The 20,283-nt window shown below is 35.9% G+C and overlaps 1 protein-coding gene across 4 annotated transcripts in view; it reads left to right on the forward strand.

The window, feature by feature from the left end:
- Positions 1-18,680, forward strand: part of TCERG1 (transcription elongation regulator 1) — a 61,769-nt gene extending 43,089 nt beyond the window's left edge. For 3 of the 4 annotated variants that reach the window (XM_047086530.1, XM_047086538.1, XM_047086521.1), the window contains 8 exons: positions 2,573-2,691; positions 7,288-7,438; positions 11,514-11,678; positions 11,938-12,120; positions 14,095-14,274; positions 14,942-15,025; positions 16,310-16,410; positions 17,609-18,680. In XM_047086530.1, the coding sequence (XP_046942486.1) occupies positions 2,573-2,691; positions 7,288-7,438; positions 11,514-11,678; positions 11,938-12,120; positions 14,095-14,274; positions 14,942-15,025; positions 16,310-16,410; positions 17,609-17,810 (1,185 nt within the window). In that variant the 3' untranslated portion in view covers positions 17,811-18,680. Of the gene's footprint in view, positions 1-2,572; positions 2,692-7,287; positions 7,439-11,513; positions 11,679-11,937; positions 12,121-14,094; positions 14,275-14,941; positions 15,026-16,309; positions 16,411-17,235; positions 17,330-17,608 lie in introns of all 4 variants that reach the window. The other variant, XR_006963388.1, reaches the window with a different exon arrangement.
- Positions 18,681-20,283: the final 1,603 nt, after the last annotated feature.

The following is a 20,283-nucleotide window of genomic DNA, read 5'->3' on the forward strand; positions in this document are numbered from 1 at the left end:
TCTCTATACAGCTATTAAAGATTGGTAGACAGACATGGCCTGACCTGGAATAAAGTTTTCAGTTTTGTAAAGAACATTTTTTGTTTGGCTTTTTCTAAAGATGTACATGCACACCTTTAAAGAGACAAATATTTCTGTAAAATATGCTAGGAAAAGTAATAGAGTGCTGCCCAGTTTTATCTTTCTCAAGACATTTCTTCCAGAGCGTGTGACTTGCTTCATTTTGGACTGGTTACCCTCTACACCTGACATACAGCTGTTATTTTTGAGCGTGACCAGTCTTTACCATCATCCTGAGATTTCCCTCATCGCTCTTGTTTTTGGGGGTAGAGACTTCACCTGTTTCCTTCATCATAAGTCTTTTTCTTTCTTGGTTTACTCCCTTTTGACCCATTCCATCTCTGTAATAGCTTCTTGAGAGAACATGCATGGGAGATAAACTTTGGAGCCTTGCGTGTTTGCAAACATTCATTGTACCCTTAATTTGAAATTGTTTGGTTAAGATATTTGAAATTGGAAATCTTTCTCTTTCAAGATTTTGAAGACATTGCTCTTTTTCTAGTTTTCAGTGTTGTGTTTGAAGCCATCAGTTTATGGGCCTTTGTTTATGGGACTGTTTATTTTTCCTTTGTGGATGTGTAGGATCTCTTAGTGTATAGCGTTCTGAAATCTCACCGTGATTGTGTACCTTGGTGGAAGGGGCCCATTATGCTGGGTGCTTGGTGGTCCTTTTAGTATGTAAACTCCTGTCTTTCAGTTCTGGGAGATTTTCTTACATTGCTTTTTTGAATTTGTTTCCAACCTGTTTATTTTTTCATTCTGGGACAGAGAATTTGCCCTTTTGGTCTAGTCCTTAAATTTTCTTGTCACCTGTTTAATTTTTCTTTTTTTAATGTTTGTTTTTGAGAGAGAGAGAGAGACAGCATGCGAGAGGGGAAGGGCCAGAGAGAGAGGGAGACATAGAATCTGAAGCAGGCTCCAGGCTCTGAGCTATCAGCCCAGATCCTGATGCGGGGCTCGAACTCACGGACTGCAAGATCATGACCTGAGCCGAAGTCAGACAGTTAACCTACTGAGCCACCCAAGGCGCCCTCTTTTCACCTATTTTCTACCTCTGCCCCTTTCTTTTGGATGACTTTCTCAACTTTATTGTCAAATCCTTTAATTTGAGTTTTCCTTTTTTCTGTCCTTTAATTTGTAGGATTTCTTTTTGTTCTTTAAGTTTTTCTTGTTTTATGATTACAGTATATTTTCTTAGTTTTATTAGAAAATAAAACTTACTTTAGTATGTTAAATTAGGTATGCCCCCCCCCTTTACCTTGAGAGATACTGCTTTACCTTTTAGAGCAAGAATTAGCAAGATTGTAAAATAAAGGGTCAGACAATAAATATTTTAGCTTTGGGGGCCATTTGGTCTCTGTCATAGTAGTGTAGTTCTGCTACCGTAACGAAGGAGCACCCACAGGTAGATAGATGTGAAGGAATGAGCCTGACTATTCCAATAAAGTTTTACTTGTGGACACTAAAATTTGGATTTCATTTAATTGTCACATGTCATGAAATGTTACAAAATTCTCTATTCCCTAACTATTTAAAAAATGTTAAAACTCTTTCTGGGCTGTACAAAAATAGGCAGCAGGCCAAGTTTGGCCAGCAGGTTGTGAATTGCCCACCCTGGTTCTAGAGAATAATCACTTGCCTTTTACTGAGGCTCAGGAGTGGCAGAGCCCCCAGATACATGCTGTTGTCAAGGGAGATTTTCTGATGGACTCCTTCTTAAACAGCCTTATTGTAGCTGTACTCTGCCCTCATTTCCATGGATATCTGGTGCTGTCACTTCTGGAACTGTTTGAGGATTCTCTAATAAAAAAAGAATTGGTTTCTTTTCTTGACCGCTGAATTTGGGTCAGCTCTCTCATTTTTGCTAGTCCTTTACTGCTTATCCTTGTGCTTTTCATCTTCAAGGCTTGCTCTTTTTCCCATTTGCCTGGTCTTGTTGGTTTGTGACTTAAAAAGGGAAATCCTCTCGTCATTGTATTGGCATTGGAAGAAAGGAAATAGATGTGCATGTTCAGTTTATTATCTTGTCTGTACATGATTAGGTGGGGGAAAATATTATGGGATAGATGTAAAGCATTACATTTTGGTAGAGATAATTATGTCTTAAAAAGAAGCACAGAAATAAATGTAAACTATCTGTTCCATACTTTTAACGTTTTTTTTCTAGAAGAGATTTGGAAGGATTGTAATTTATATATTTTATATCCCCTGAAATTTTTTTAATATGCGTGTATTCAATTTGTGATCGGGGACAATGAAAATTAAAGGGGCTTTTAACTTTGTTCTGAAGTCTCAGCAGAGGGCTTGTGTGCTTCTGTAACACTGTCAATGAAGTTTTAAAGTGAGACTTGCTACAGATAATCTGCATACAATTGAGATATCTAATGCATTTTTTTCTATTATAGTTTGGACAAAGACATTGACTCAGTATTTTCTTACAGATTCCATAGTTTGGTAATTAAATTATTCCTATGGAAGACTAACTTGCCCAATTGGTTTATTTTTGTGATAGGTATTTGATCAATATGTAAAGACGAGGGCAGAGGAAGAACGCAGGGAAAAGAAAAACAAAATAATGCAAGCCAAGGAAGATTTCAAAAAAATGATGGAAGAAGCAAAATTTAATCCAAGGTATATGGTTCATTACTGCAACATTTCAAAATATGTATGTGCTTTCTTCTAAGATCAGCTAAGAGAATATGTATCTTTTGGATAATTGGACATGAAAAGTTTATTTCATTATTGGTTATGCATTTCTAATCTTTATTCTTAATATATTTCCTTTAGAGGAACCTCTTGTGCTCTGTGAGAGGCAGTGTCTAGATATGTTTTTGTCTGATATTTTCAGTTGATTGTTGATTCAGTTGATTGTTAATGAGTATGTGTAATGGGGTGTAGAAGAGGAGACATTTAAAACTTACGTGACTAGCATCATAAAAACAATAATATTTGGCATCATTTAGCGGATATCTTATGTACACTTAAAAAGTTGTATATACAAACTTATACATACATACATACATGCACTTGAAGCACATATACGTATACACACGTTATCTCATTATCTCACTCAGTCTTCGAAAACAGCCAGTATAGATTTATATGCTTGTCTCATACCTTACCCAAGTGAATGTAGGATTTCAACTGGATTCCAGTGTTAATACAGAATAGTCTAGGCAAGAGAAAATTACTTTTTATTTATGGTTTAGTTTTGGCAACAGTGTTTGTTACTTGGTTGCTGTGAATACCTCATAACGTGGATCATTTTTAAAACTGTAGGGTAGAATTATGGAGTGTCTTGTTTAAATGGCACTTTTTATAAAAGTTCATCTTGTTGAAATGGTTACTTTTGTCATTGGAAGTAGAGGAGAGAATGTTGTTTGAGAAAGTATATTTAATATTATAATTTTATATTTGAAGCATGAAGAGAAACCTAGGGCATTAATACACATCTCAGATAATAAAGTTAATAGAGTATTTGGAGCTCTGAAGAACGTAACATTTGTCAGGGGAGAGTAGAGTTTCAGACTCTCCGAGGGGTCTTGGTCCTTTCTTTTTGGTTAATCAAAACATTGAGTTCATGGGTCAGTACTTGTGACTCAGTTATAAAAGACATTTGGGGAGGCAGTTGAGGAGATTTGAGCATGGATGCATTGGTATTACATGGTATTAGAGAATTCACAATTTTCTTGGGTACAGTGGTTATAGAGGAAAAAGGATTTGCTCTGAGGAGATGCATGCTAAAATAGTTATAGATGAAGTCTCATGATGTCTGCAGCTTATTTTCAAATGATTCAGCAAAATACATTTATTTATTAAAACCCTTATGGATCTGACAATAACTGAGACTCTGAAGAGATTTCCATTTTGTGGATTTGACAAATTAAGTTACTGCTCTATCCCAGTACCCAGGCTCTTTTGGGGCTGACAGAATTGGTGGAGCAAGCTGTACCTTGCAGGTTACTTCAGAAAATAAAGCCATGAGACACATAACTAGAAGTCTTAGCACTTGGGACATTGTGCTGTATTGCTATATTGATGCATTTAACGTGACCCTAGAGATTAGGACCAAATTTAGTAAGTAGCAGAAAATGAGGAGGAAAAACTTAAAATTGAGAAAATATGTCCGCTAACTTAAATTCTCTTTGAAATGGGAAGAGACTATATATTATAACTAGATTTTGTAGATAAGAAACATTGGAGTTTATTCTGAAGGAAAAAATGACTGGGGAGAATTTAGTGCCTATTTCTATGTCTTTTTTCTTTTTGGATTGAAAGAAATTTCAAGGCATATCTCCTTGGGTCAGTTCCTGGTCACTTCCCAGTCTCCTGCCACTATTATCCACCCTCACCTCTCCCTGAGAGAAAAGAGTGACTGTTTACCAAGCAGCACTTTCTGGAGTTGAGAGATGAGTCCTATAAAAATCTCTATCACAATCTAATGCTAAAATTTCAGTTTAGTCTTTTCTAGTGAAAAATAATTATTTTACCCATTTTATTACAAATGATATAAATGTGTAAAATAATTCTCACTTTTAGAAATTGATTTTATATTTTATTTGTAGTTTTTTAATGTTTTTATTAAAGAAATTATTTTTTAGTGTTTATTTTTGAGAGAGAGAGTGAGAGACAGTGTGAGCAGGGAGGGGCAGAAAGAGAGGGAGACACAGAATCCAAAGCAGGCTGTAGTCTCTGAGCTGTCAGCACAGAGCCGACGTGGGGCTCCAACCACAAACCGTGAGATCACAACCTGAGCCGAAGCCAAGATGCTTAACTGACTGAGCCACCTAGGCACCCCTTTAATGTATATTTTTGAGAGAAAGAGATTGAGAATGAGCACAAGCAGGCCAGGGGCAGAGAGAGAAGAGACACAGAATCTGAAGCAGGCTCCAGGCTCTGAGCTGTCAGTGCAGATCCCAACGTGGGGCTCCAACCCATGAACTGCGAGATCATGACCTGAGCCGAAGTTGGATGCTTAACTGACTGAGCCACCCATGTGCCCCGATTTTACATTTAAAAACAGGTTTATTCTTTAATCATAGTAGTAATTCTCTCTTAAAATTATAATGCAAGGTGCTTAGTTTATCGTGAAAACAAAACAGATTTAGTGGACTTACGTGTATGTCATCCTGTTCCTGGGATACACATTTTTATTTTATTTAAACTTTTATTAAGTTTACCTATCCATTATTCAAACCAGGTTTGCAGTGTATCCTGTTGTTAAAAAGTGTTGAATTAATGAAATTAGGTATTGTGAGTAACGATAGTTACATGTAAAAGATTATTAGAATCCGGGTTTGGTTAGCAAAGCTTCAAAATAGCAAATGTTAGCTATGAATGGTACTCGTAATCTTCAGTTGATGTTTTAAATACTAAATTCTGAAGTTAACCAGTTTATTTACAATTAAAGTTGTAATATAATCTTTGCTTTAACACCTAAGAAGATGTGTTCTATATTTGTATTGAAATAAACAGTATTTATTTATTTATTTATTTATTTATTTATTTATTTATTAAAATAAACAGTTTTTAAAGGGAGAGAGTAAGATTTAGCTTTCTCTTCTAAAAAAACTTGCTAAATATGGGAGTATTTATTATAAGACAAATTATTATGTGAGGTGAAAGCTTCAAATATTGAAATAGATCCAAATGTATGAATTATAAATGCCTTTTATTTGTGGAGAAAGTTTTTTTTTTTTTTATACTGAGCCTCATTATCCCTCGTAGGCCTCATTTTTTTATGTAGCCTTCTTGGCAGCTTGCTTTGCTTTTTGGATCTATGCATTGATGTTTTCATCAAATTTGGAAAAATTTTGATCAGCATTTTTTCTGTTCTGATTCTTTTCTCTTTTAGAATTCTAATTATCTGACAAATCCCTGAGACTATTCCCCTCCTCCCCCAATTTTTTTTTGTGTGTATTCTTTTGATTAGATAACTGTTACTGATCTAATTTGAAGTCAGTAGCTCTTTATTCTAGGTCTACTCTTTTGTTAAGCCCACCCAATGAATTTTTCCTTTCAGTTAGTTTTAGGTTCTTTTTTCCTATTTTCTGTGTCTTTACTAAAACTCCCTTTTATTCATTCATTAAGGCCATGTTTTTAGTTCTTTGAATCTATTTTTCTTAAATTCTTTCAATATAATTACAGTATTTTTAAAGGATTTGTCTCTTCCAGAACAGCATCTGAGCATTTTCAGTTCGGTTTCTGTGGATTGAAAAATTTTTTTGATTTGGGTTATACATTCTTTGTATGTTTAGTGTTGTCTGATCGAATATTGAAAATAGTGGATTATAGAGACTCTGAAAGTCCGTTCCCTTACTCTGAAGAGTGGATTTTTGTTTTCGCAGGCAGTTTAGTTACAGGCTGATCACCTGAATATAGTTTTGATTTAAGGCTTTGTTAGTGTGGGTCTCAGAAGTTGGAAGTTTCTCAACAGTCCAGCTTTGTCTCCATTGTGCAGCTTTTGTGGACTTTAGTGTCCTAATGCTGTTCTTTTTCTGCACTACTGAGTTTCTAACATTTGTTTTTTGCTCTTAACCAGGTAGCACTTTGGCAGGGGATGCGGTTTTTCCCTGCTATTGTACCCTTCAGCCTTGGCCATCTATTCATGGGGAATCGCCTTGTGGTATATTTACTGGGTACTATCTTTCTAGAGCTTCTTCCCTTGCCGTTTTAACACCCAGACTCTGATCTTTACTACTTGTAGCTATTGGGACTGCTGTACTCTGCTTGGACTGTAGCTCTCTGTACCTTGGGAAATTGTCCTGCGGCATAGGGCAGTGGGCCTTTCCTCAGTCTTACTACTACCCTACCTATTATGCACTGTTTTGGAATCATTTGCCTCATACATTTGTCTTCTTTCACAGTTGTTTCTGGAAGGAGATCTAATTCGGTAGTTAACTTCACCATGGCTAGAAGCAAGACTCAGCCTCTTCTTAGTGTGGAAATAGATGAGCTCTTAAGTCTCTTGAAGCACACACATTTTTTGTTCTCTGATGTGTTATCCCCCAGTGTCATGCTTGACAGCGTACAAATCACCAACCACATTTTCACCCTTTAGCCCTCTTGTACTCCTTTCTGTAGCTCATTGTTTACTCTTTAGGCAAATGTTGGGACTTAGTGAGTCTTTGGCACATATTCTGGCTGGAAAAATGGTATCTTCTTCTATACCTTTCTATAAGCAGAAATAGCTCTACCAAAGTTAGCACACTTGCCATTTTGTTACAGAGCTACTTTTAGTGAATTTGCAGCCAAGCATGCTAAAGATTCAAGATTCAAAGCAATTGAAAAGATGAAAGATCGAGAAGCCTTGTTTAATGAATTTGTGGCAGCTGCAAGGAAGAAAGAGAAAGAAGATTCGAAGACCAGAGGTGAGAAGGTAAGATGAGGTGATTGACAGGAGCGTGAATGGGAAGAGACTAAGCTGGGGCCATGTTTTTCTGATCTCATTCATGGGCATAGATCACAGGACCCCCAGACTGGTTAGCTTTGTAAGTTCACTTTTACAGTTGTTTACGTGTATTCAGTCACTTTACTTCCATAATGCTTATTTTAATAAGTTTACTAAAGTACATAGATTTGCTTTAAATTTTATTAATACTGAGTTTGCCCAGTACACCCAGAACTGACTGTTAGATCTTTTTACTCACTGGTGCCTGCTAAAATTCAAGATTCCTAATAAGCGGTAACCTTTAAATTTTAAAAAGCTTTTTTATCTTTTTTGCCTTCTAACAGATAGCATTTTAGTGACTTTCTAATCTTTTAGTAAACATATCTTACATATAAATTATTGCTTATCAGAAATAAAGGTCAGCTATGAAAGATTAATGAATTCCAAATGTCACTTGGTAGTGGTGTTAGGAGCGGAGAGGAGCCCACCACTGGGGAGGCAGGCGGGTGGAGACCGCACCGGAGGTGCGCGGGCCATCAGAACACGCAGCCACTCTCCTTAGTCCCCCTGTGTGCTTTGTGGATGGAGATGAAGAACCTCTGAAGCCTAATCATTTTTGACATTTAAAATGGGCTCTCATTCCAGAAAGTTAAAACATCACAAATTCTATTAAGGAATGTCATGAGGGAAGTAATACCATTCTTAATGGGCTCAAGCCTCCTGCACTGTAAATAGCAACAGTATTGGGTGAAATAACTTTTGTCAGAAATATCTGAAATTTCCTGATTATTTGGTTTCTTGGGCTTCAGTGGAGATTCTTCCAGAATTATTATTTCACCATTAACTTTTTTTTTCCGCGAATGATTATGCTTCTCAGGAAATGTGCAGAATTGAGTTCTGTGTAAACATTGTGTATGCTGAATTAGAATCATGTTAATGTATTGTTTGCTACTTTTGACTTTTGGTAATACCTTATTTGATTAAAGAATACCAAGTAAAATAAATAGTTGATACTGTGTGATTGCTTTTATACAAATTGAATGTTTTTCTCTTTGCATTTATAACCAATGTTCTTTTTCTAAACACTCTTTTTGTAACTATTTTGTGTATTCTGTTTTATAACAAGTGGATAGACTTTACAGTTTTGTGCTGTGCGGCCTGTCAATCAGTTCAGTCTGACAGCTGTCAATCACTGATACGCAAAGTATTATGGGATTCCCTAGTGAGGAAAGAATTGGTATCTCTGTGTGGTGACTTTAGCCTCCCGCAGTTCCGGTACTTTACATTTTTTTAGTCTTTTTTCCTTATGAAGTGATGAGAGTTGTGCCCAAAATGTGTTAAAGTAAATTAAATAGATATTGCATCTAAATAAACCTACTGTATTCAGCTTTACTTTCTTTTGATTGTAAAATAATTCTCTAAGTTATAGGTTTGGCTTTGTACCTTTACTAAATTTTTAAAAAAGAGGCAGGAAATAAGTGAAACTTTCTCAGCCAATTTAAAGAATGCAAAATTACTTACTAACTAGGCCCTGGGAACAAATCTTTAAGAGTTTAAATACAGTGTATTTTATATTCACGGTCTGAGAAGTAGCTGGTTAATGAAGTTTTATTATTTTCTTCATGACTTTTAATGATTATTCCTATGAAGTATATTGTCTATACTGTTTTTTTTTAAACCCCATTTTAGCTGTATGTAATTGAATAGTAAGATTAGTGCTCGTAGCATGGTGCTAGTTTATTGGAGTTTGCTTTCTTTATTCTTATGATTCTCTAATTGCTGTTTGTAGTATTGAGGTAATGCAGTTAACAGCCAGATAATAAAAGTTTTTTGCTAAGTCAAAAACCTGTAAAGGACACTGACTTTTGGTGAAGTAGCCCCCACCTTTGGTAGACATTTTCAAGCTAAAGAGAAAAATCATTTGCAGGTAGCTTTCACTGGTAATTTTCCATTTTATAAAAAATGCCCCTAAAATTCTGCTTACTTTTGCTAGACTGTTTTGTCTGCCAAAGTAGCTACCTTCAAGGTTTTTTAAATTTTATTATACTGTATAACCCATTTTTATAAAACTGTGGTTCAAATAAGATACCTTTTGGAACAACACATTTGAAGTTGCACACAATAGAGTTAATCCTCTCATGAAGTGCATTTTTCTCTCTTTCCTCACTTAAATTTTCTTCTGAACAAGTTAAGTATGTTACAGTACATTAGGCTTAGGAGACTGTTTTTCCCTGTTAAAGTGAACAGCCTAGATGGTAAGGTACTTTGATTTGGGGAGAGAAGAAAATTGGGAATGTGGAGTCTTGGATTGCTGCTAATGGGTAACTTAAATTTTTTGACATTTATGCAGTTGTTGATAGTTCTCATACAAATGGAAGCTTTGGTAAGCCATATATAGCCTGTAATGGTAATATCCACAGTAGAGGAAGTTAAAATTTAATTTTATTTAAAATTCACTGTTTATACATCACACATTTTTAAAACTGTAAGATAATCATTTGTAGGCTTTGTGTCTAATATTTGAAAATTGTCTTAAGTCAATATAAATTGACTTGGAAATTGGCTTGGAAAGATTCCTGTTTAAAGTAGCTTGCATGTTTTATTTAACATAAATTTTGTAAATTTTGCTTTCTAGTTTTCACAGGCATCTAGGAATTTGGTGTTCATCATGTCAGATACAAAGTAGACAAGATGAACAGAAAAATTGTTACATCACTATATCAAGTAGTTGCTTTTTCATTGTGTGAAAATACTGGATTTATGAGTATTTCTTATTACTACAAAGTCAAGAGCCAAGTTCAGTAGTAAAAGAAATCCACAGCTGATTAGCTCTTGGTTTTTAAAAAATTCTCTAATAGGAAAGAAACTCTTCTCTTATAATCTTACTAGTGTTTTCCAGAAATGACATTATCCTCTCTTAATTCTCTGTTAGGGGAAATGAGAGTTTGGAATAGGCAGAAAGAATGTGATTCCATTTCTAATTTCTGATTCCTTTGGTCACGCGGGAAGCCAGCATGTTTAATTCCTGCAGGGAAGAGAGGTTCTTGACATGGTCTGACTTCTCTATTGAATTGACTGGCTGCCTCTGGTGTCTCCCCTCATAGGAGTACAAGATAACTTGAATGATACTGAATTTTAAAACAGGTCCTCAAAGTTATGTAAAAATAAACGCTTTCTTTATTGCTTTATCCCCTATTTAAAAAAATAAGAATTACAGTTTGGGAGAAGGATTCTAAGTATTGTACATGTTGCTACCAAAGGATTAATATCTTTTAATAACCTTGGTGTAATTTTACTGAGTTGGTACTTGATTGGCTCAGAATGTTAATTTATTAACAGATTTGAGTTATAAAGGTATACATGTTTAATGCTAAAAAATACCAAAAATGTGAATATAGTTTTTAAAGTAATGATTAATTATGATCATAGAAATCCTATAATTTATATATAAGGGTACAGGCATTGATTTTTTTTTAATTAAAATACAAAAATTTACCCTGCTTTTTACTTGTTTTTAGACATTTGGCAGTACCGTTCCAAGTTTCTAATGAATGAGACTTGTTATTTGTGCTCATCTATTTCTAAATTCCCCTATTGTAACAAACAAAAATTATATTCATCTACTTTTTAAAATAAGTCATTATGATTAACTTGATATTAAAATGTAGTTTACTGTCAGTTCATAAGCCTGATTATTATCTAAAAATAAATATAAATTCTTCTCTCTTATAAAAACGTGGCATTGCTGAAATGAAAAAGTTAACAACCTAAAAAAATTTTTTTTCTGTATTTGAATAATTTGGAGAAAATGATTTATCTTGAGTTTGGTAGATTTTAAATGAGAGTGTATGTCTGTTGATTTTTATATTTATCATGAAAGAGCAATTCTAATACTCTTTTTGACTAAAATTTATTCCACTATAAATAAATGAATTTAAAAAGTTATTATTCTGATCTTTAAGGTAAGTGAACAATTTTTTCTGGTTGTAAACATTTGCATATGAGGAATTTCTCATGGTGGATTCCCCCCACCCCCCATTCCCTGATATGTTTTGAAATACAGATTAAATCGGATTTCTTTGAACTGTTATCTAATCATCACTTGGACAGTCAGTCCCGATGGAGCAAAGTAAAAGACAAAGTAGAAAGTGATCCACGTTACAAGGCAGTGGATAGTTCTTCAATGAGAGAAGACCTTTTCAAACAGTACATTGAAAAAATAGCCAAGGTAACTATTGTGTTTATTTATACTATAAATATGGAATAAGAAAATTCTTAATTGCATCATAAAGGTATTAGCTGCTGTTTGGGATTTGGAATTTTTCCTGTCAGTATAATTAATATAAGGATCTCTAGCACATGTAGTTGATTTGGAAACGAGGTACAGTGTTAATGTATATTCTTGGTAAAACCCAGGTTTGAAATTCTGTATTTGGCAAGCCACTTACTCTGGAAACATATCTTGATAATGTAATTTTACTTTATAGAATTTGGACTCAGAAAAAGAAAAGGAGCTTGAAAGGCAAGCCCGCATTGAGGCAAGCCTTCGAGAACGAGAAAGAGAGGTTCAAAAGGCACGTTCAGAACAAACAAAAGAAATAGATCGAGAGAGAGAGCAACACAAACGAGAAGAAGCTATCCAGAATTTCAAGGCTCTTTTATCTGACATGGTATATATTCCTCTCACTCCCCGCTCCTCCCCCCCCCAGCCCTGTCCCTTAAGTACTGGATATTAGAGATCTATTAGGTTGTCTTGTTAGTGCAAATTTTAATATTCTTTAAATGGAATCTGAGAGATATAATTTGGTAAGTTTCATAAAGTGTTTTAAAATAGTATTAGCACCCACTAGAATAAGAAAACCATTGTTATTTAACATTTTCAGAAGTTTCTTTGTACATATAAAAATGTATAATCTTTTAGTCTCAAAGATAACTTTTTATTCTTGATGGAAGTCATCTTAAATTATCACACACTTACATGCCATAATAATAAACAAAATGTGCTGAATAGAATTAAACCTTTTGCTTGGTGATTTAGGGTCACCACTGTGGTGATGAATGATTGTACATGTAAATGGTATGAGGTCTAGACTGGAGGTGTACTGACCCCAGGAGACAGATACTCTGGAATTTTCTTGCCAGCGCTTCTGCACATCACCCAGGGTTGCTGAGGTGTGTAGGGTTTTGTCTGTATAGCCAGTGCACCGAGGCCACTCTGCTGTTCCACATGTTTTGTCCCCTCTCTGTGTCACCATCTCTCCTACTATTTCTTTTCTCTCTTTCATAAGGACTCTTGTTGTTACTACTACTGTCAGTTCTTTGGATTTCTTCCCTTGCTTCTGCTGGTATGTTTTGAGTTTCCTCTTTCTGTTCTCTGGCTAGTTACATTCATTCACTGATTTCTTTCCCTGCATTTACTTTTCCCCACATTCATTCTCTTTATCGCAGTCACAAATCATCCTAAAAACCAAATCTGATTTTGTCACTCTCCCTGTTGCTTTCACAGAGAGAAGCTTCTCTACTCTTAGTGGTTGCAAACATTTAAAATTCAGTTGTCTTAGCATAATATATGACTTCATTCCTTAACTCCCCCACCACCTTCATGTTATGTTACCCTCTTTGGTTTTCTCTCTTGCCCCTTTAAGCTCTAGCCTTTCTGCACTTAGTTCTAATGAACCATATTTACACCTAATGACTTCTGGCATTAGTCATGCTAATCCCTCCACCTACAATACTTCGAGTGCGCTTGAAAACTCATTTTTCAAGAGCACACCCAAATATCTCTTCTGTGAGGCTGATCTTGACCCATCTAAGGCAGATTTGTTTTCAGTGTTCCCTTTGCCTGCCCTGTGGTCAGCATACACCTCACAGCACTTATTATGTGCTTTTGCCGTTACTTGCTTACTTGCCTCTCTTCTCTTAAAAAAGTTGAGTCCTTTGAAGGAAGGGGTAGTGTCTTACTTTGTTTTTCCAGTACCAAGCTCCGTGTTTAGCTGACTCATTTTTCGGTGCTTGATAAATGTTGATTAAATAAATGTTTTTATATTTTTCTTCTTTCTCACCTTTCTGTCTTTTTAGCCTCCCGTATTTCTGAGCATTGGCAGTGGTGTAACTAGCAGTAACTTGTATTGCCATTACCAGCAGTGAAGCATAGCCTTGTGCTGGTTGTTGAACCAGCCTGATCTGTCACGTCTTCTCTTACTGACCATGTTAATTCTTGCTTATGCTTTGAAATGTCACTTCCAGTATGTAGTTGATAAGTACAGATTTGAGCTCAAAATCTGTTGGTGGGTTTTTTTTCCTGTCACCTCTTTAGTCCTGTAGCAAGATATTTCCTGTTTTATTTCTATCCATTTCTCCTACTGAAGGTTGGTAAGATGTTAAATAGAGTGCCTAAGTACGATTAAAGTAATTCTCTTCATCTTTCTACACCTTTGAATCCGTACTTGATAGCTTGCTTGGGTGAGCTCTGAGAGGTGGGATTTCTGGTTTAAAGAAGCAGATTTTTAGTGACTGTTTAAGGTGGAGTCACCAGAAGCTTCCGTTATTAATTGTATCATTCCTAAACTAGATAAATAAGCCTTTTATTGTTGAAATGTGAAAAAAGAGATCTTTGGTGATAGAATTTTTTGGTACGTTTTTAGGTGCGTTCTTCAGATGTGTCATGGTCTGATACTCGGAGGACTCTCCGAAAAGATCACCGTTGGGAATCTGGATCCTTGTTGGAAAGAGAGGAGAAAGAGAAGCTTTTTAATGAACACATTGAAGCACTTACCAAAAAGAAGAGGGAGCACTTTAGGCAACTTCTGGATGAAACTTCTGCAGTAAGTCTCTTATTTTCCTTGTTTTAATCTAGATGGGTCTTTAAGAATAATTCCAAAAACATCATAGTGTTGTGGTCTTTAGATCTCTTACTGGAATGCATGGGTTTTATACACTTTCTTTTCTGTTGTTTTTTTTTTTTTTTTTCTTTTTTAAGTAAAATGTTAATGGCATACTTAACTATTTAGAAATTACTTCCTCCCGCAGTTTTCACATTCCTGGTGATTGATATTGGGCTTTGTTGTGTGATCATTGATCCCTCCTAATGATAGAATGATAGACTGAGTGGATTGCATCTTTTGCTCCATTTTCAGTTTGGTCCCATGGTCCCTTTCTTCCCTCCGTCGTTCACGTTTTCTTCTGATACCTGATCTCCTTTTGGTGGTGGTTTCTTCAGAAGTTACAGTGTTGCCTATGGGGATCCAGGGTTTGCAGGTGATTGTCTTAGGCCACCTTGAAATAGGACCATGAATATAACTCTTGTGGCCAACAACAAAAAGAAATTGTATTAAAGCTGCTTCCTGTCTCTAGCTAGTCCAATTACATTTGGGCATTATTACAGGAGATTGTAGGTCAGCGTGCAATACTGTGTACCGTGTGTGCTGCCACCATTTGATCTTTGCGATGAAAGTGAGTTGTATTTGTGTTTTTTTTCCTTGCCTTTCAAAGATTACCTTAACATCCACATGGAAAGAAGTAAAAAAAATCATTAAGGAAGATCCTCGGTGCATTAAGTTCTCCTCCAGTGACAGGGTAAGAGGATTTTGTCTGAGATTTACTGTCAGTTGATAAATATTAAATGTGGGCTTAATCAGCACCACCAGTATGTATTTTGATTAAACTGACATTGATGGTTTTAAGTGAATAACTTAAGAGTATGAGAAGTAAATCTGAATTTTAAGGTCATATTTTTTTATCTTGTATTATACATTAATAAGACAGCAAAGTAGAAACTGTAAAAATGTCATCCTTGGGGTTAAGCCTGTGTTCTGGGATGTTAGAGCTTTACTGAAGCTGTAGTTTTTGTTTCTGGTATAGTCAGGTCCCACTACATAGACATTTTCAACCTGGCCGTGGATACCAGGCTGTCAGAGCACCAGAGCCGTGTTAGCAGAATGCCATAATGTGATCTTTTGTTGTTACATGCCCCGGAGACTGGAGTAGAGGAACTGCAGATGGGGGAAGTTTATAGAAGCTGAGCCCTGTTCTGGGACGCTCTCACTCCTGTGTGGAAAATGAGCTCCCCTGGGTTCTGAAATAGTGAATGATGCCAAGGATAGGGTAGCTGACCGCAGTCTTATTTTATCCCTTGGCCTTTCATTTGTTCCTTCTCCCCATCATTCTCCTTTCCCAGTTGGTTTCTCTAGGTCTAGGGTGCACAACCCCATAGAGCTATTATTCTTCCCCCTGTTTCCTTAAGATGGATTGTAGATGTGTGGACCACAAAGCACACATGGCTGGGAAAGAGTGGTGGACCGATAGCTGACAGGTCTAGTCTTAGTTTCTAACTTTTCTGATTGTTTAAATTGACAATAATACTTTTTAATATTATTATTATTGTCATTATTAATATTAGCCCAAAGAGTTTATACCCATTATGCCAGTTCCTTACTAGAAAAGCTAAATGCTCAGGATCAGTTAGTACTAAGTTATGAATGTTATTTGGGGTTCTCCATAAGTTATACCACATTATTGTCTTGGTGTTAGAAGATAGAAGTACAGTCTACAGGAAATACCCCCTTAATTTCTTTATTTTCAAGAGTGTCTACCACTTGAGGTTGTTAGGAACACAAAAGGAGATACCCTGATAAAACCCTCAGCACAGTGTAGTACATTGCAAGCCCTCGGGCTTTAGCTACTGCTAATATATTGAGTGGTTCCTTGTTCTTGGCTTCTTTTTGCCTTAAAAATGTACTTTCTAGCCTTTTTCTTTGGAATTATTTATGATGTGACTTACAAATTACCGGTTTAATAAATAATTGATAGTAATTTTGGAATTTGTGACTTTTTTTTAAAAATCTTACTGTCCTTTTGCAGAAAAAACAAAGAGAGTTTGAAGAATACATCAGAGACAAGTACATCACAGCCAAAGCTGACTTCAGGACGCTTTTGAAAGAGACCAAATTTATAACATATAGGTGTGTGCAATGAAATGTTTCATATCCGCAGTCATTGTCTTTACTAGTCCTTACTCTAATGGCCAGAGCATTCTATGCATTCACACACATGTTGACATTATTAATTTTTAGGAATAAGAAGAAGCCAATTTTATTAAAGGCCAAATACAGCCCATGTCTACCTTACTTTTTTTTTTTTTTTTTTTTTTAAAGAAAGGGCCCAGATGTCAATTCTTATTTTGTGTTACCCACCCATCCAGTTTTTTAAACACACTTTTGTTTTTACTTCACTGCTTTTTTAGGAGTACCCCCCGCTTGATAAGAGTTGTATTTGTGAAGAGATTTCTTAAACAGTCCTTCACTGTCCATTGTCTCTGCCTCCTGTGAAGACTATTCAGTGTTGTGGAACATTTCTTAAGCTTGAAATCATCTTAAGCTCAGCAAAAACTTTTTTTTTTTCCAGATGATAGCAATTTGCTGGATACTTTTAAATACAAATTTTAAACGATAAAAATGAGAGTTTCTAGACAAGATTTCTCTGTAACGTGCCCAGTAGTTCCACATTCCCAACCGTTTTACCATCAGGAAAACAAGTTTACAATGCTGAATGCTTAGCAGTCAGTGCACAGGAAAGCAGTTTTGTTTCATGCTCCAGCTTTTCTTCCTTTAAGAGAAAAATTGGAAACATCTTAATGAAGGGTATGTGCACGGGAGGATAGATAGTGCTGAGGGTGTGGTTTTTAGGTATTTTGTCATTGGATTTTTTGATCAGGATCCTTAATGTTTTGCATCAGCTTGGGCTTTTAAATTAGATGTGAAGTAAGACTTCTTTCTACATTTTTATAGTTAATTTAGTGAAAGATGTGAAAGTGAAAGCTTGTGAAAGATGCTGGGATTGGCAGCCCCGCAGACTGAAGTCCTCTGTTCATCCACAGAACAGGTACAGCACGGGCAAGATTTACCCACCCACCCTCAGCCCTGATCTGGAGGGACCACCAGTAGGGGTGGGAGGGTAATTCAGCTTCTGAGGCCCTTTCACTCCTTGGAGTCTTTGCTGAGGCGATTTACAAAGGTGACCACTGCAGTGAAATTTTTCTTAAAAAAAAAAAAAAAAAAAAAAATGGAAACACAATTAGGAACTAGATGGACATTTCCAGCTCATTTCTGAAAGACCTGTGAACAGCAGTCAGTAATTCTTGGACTTGTTTTCTTATTTCAGATCCAAAAAGCTAATCCAGGAATCTGATCAGCACCTGAAAGATGTAGAAAAAATTTTGCAGAACGACAAACGGTATCTAGTACTAGACTGTGTGCCAGAAGAGAGGCGTAAACTGATTGTGGCCTATGTGGATGACCTGGATCGCCGGGGTCCACCCCCACCTCCCACAGCGTCAGAGCCCACGAGACGATCAACAAAATAATTCTCAGTACTCTTCCACAGGGGTATCTTAATTCAAAAACGCTTGCATGAGCCAATTTCCAGGTTTTTACATGTATGTGCATTAGTCAGACTATTGCAGAACCATCTGACGAACAGAAGGAGAAGCATTCGTGAACAGTTTCTGAACAGAGAACACTTTGGAAATAATTTATGCTTTTCTTTGTGTGGCATGACTGACATACATACTCAAATATAGGCTGTCTCTAGTAAATCTAAAATCTTGAAGCTAAAAATCATCCTTTTATGAGGTGTGGAAGTCAGTGACTTTTGGTGACGTTCTTTCTAGCAGTGTTAAACATGCAAGACGTAAGAGCATTTGTGGTTTGAACTTGCAAGATGCAAATACCACAGACTCCAAGAAAACCTAAGTTAGGGTTTGTTTTGTTTTGATTTTGTTTTTTAAAGCGGGTAAAAGAGAAAACACTGAAAATTGAATTCTTATCTTCCAGAGGCTAAGATTATTATAATGGACATACTTTTACCTTTGTCTCTAAAGAACACTTTAGTTTTGTTTGTTCACTTACGTGCTTTGATTACCCCCTCTGAATTCTAGGCCAAGTCTTGTTTAGCCTAAGAGAAGATTTATTTAGTAATTTCTTCTCAGGTATGGAACCACGGTCATAACTAACATGTTGGCCAGAATAGGACTGATGGTTAAACACGTTTTATTTACCATTAAGTGATCTTTATCAAATATTCTGGATTAGACAACAAATTATCTTTCTTGGGTGTTCCCTGTAAACTATACTCCAGTTTGAATGTTAAACTTTTGTTTCTAAAGTTTAATTTTAAGATGTTTGAATGTTCAGTTTATGTATTTGAACTACAATAAACCAACCCTTTTTATATATGTGGATTGTATATGATTATTGTTGTGGAACCTATAACAGAGACATCTTTTAAACCTGTTCATTAAAGCAGTAGCAACTGTAATTTGGCACAGAGAAAGTTGACTTCCAATCCTATATATCACATAGTTTTTAAAGGCTTGAATATAATAAATTATTTGCAGTATAAAAGGGAAGGAATTTGTAAAGAACCATTTTGGTGCTCAGTCTCTTAGCAATATCCTACTGCCTCATAGCAAGAAGATGCTGGTTTTTTGTTTGTGTGTTTTCTTGTTTTTGTCTCTATGTTAACACAATTGATGGTGAAGCCTTCTTGGCACCCTTTCAGTGTGCCCTGCCTGCACATCATACCGTGGAACGTACCTTTGACCTCCACTCGCTCTTTCTAGCTGTACCTCCCCACTTTAAAGATTCCTGTCTCATTCCTTCATAGACTTCTCATTTCAGAGTACCACATCCATGTTTAAGAAAAATGGGTTAATTGGATAACTTATCTTCCCTTTTCTCTCCCATCTCCTCTGATTGCAGCAAAACCTAAAATGAGGAAATACCAGTAGATTGTATGTTCTGTGCACACAGACACAGATCACATGCATACAGACTCATTCACACTTAACATGACTTAGTACTTAGCTTAAATATATTAATTGTTACAGAAATCATGTATGTGAGAAACTGGAATTAACGGACTAAGGTCCTAACCTGTACAATTTGATAATGAACAAGATAGTTTTTCCCCTTTTCCCCCCTTTTTTTGAAGGTCATTTGTATAAACCCATTGAGTGATTTTTAAGTTCTGTGAGGCATGAAACTGAAGTGTTTGCCAAAAGGAGCACAGCTGTTGTAGGAATATCACTGGCCAGCAGAAGTGAAAGCTCTTAGAATGCTTTATTTTGTTCTGAATTCCACGTAGTGTTGTTTGCCCACTCACTGTTTTGTTTCTCACAGTTGAAAAGTGTGAAAAAAAAAAAAAAAACACAATGGTTTGGTGATACCTATCCTAATTTCCTACTTCTGTTGTAAAGTATTTGGGATTGACTGTTCATTTAAGGTGCAAATCAAGCTTTACTATGCAGATTTCTTTAAAAGACCAAGTCAGGACTCTGTATATTAGATTTTAATGAAAAGGTCATCATAATTACACTGTGTTTCAGTATCTGCATCTTGACTTGGCGCTTACTGTCAAACTCCTTAAAGATATGTGATACAGTTTACCCTGAGACCTATGTCAATACTAAGGTCTGACCTCCCCATAAAGCCCCATTGTGCCAAGTGATGATTTTGAAAGGCGCATTCAAGACAAAGACAGCTCTAAGTCTCCAGAACTATCTGAAGTAAAGCAATTGTTTTTATTTGTTTACAAGTTAAAATGTCAAAACAGTGGAAGCTCACATCCAGCATTTACTATATTATATAGTGAACAATCTAATTCAAATAGTTCACCACAGTTTTCAAGGTAATCCCTTTGTATAACTGTCTCACAAAACAGTATTTGGGTATTTGGGTTAAATTGTACTTTGTGATCTTGTGAGCCTTAAAATAAAAATTTGTAATGAACCAGATAAAATGAAATCAGCCCTATCTTCTGTGTTAAAAGCAAACCAC

The sequence above is a fragment of the Lynx rufus genome, unplaced genomic scaffold (genome assembly GCF_022079265.1).
Source record: "Lynx rufus isolate CCGP_SWC_20201006 ecotype Redwood Valley unplaced genomic scaffold, mLynRuf1.p SCAF_1, whole genome shotgun sequence".
In the NCBI taxonomy this organism is placed as follows: domain Eukaryota; kingdom Metazoa; phylum Chordata; class Mammalia; order Carnivora; family Felidae; genus Lynx; species Lynx rufus.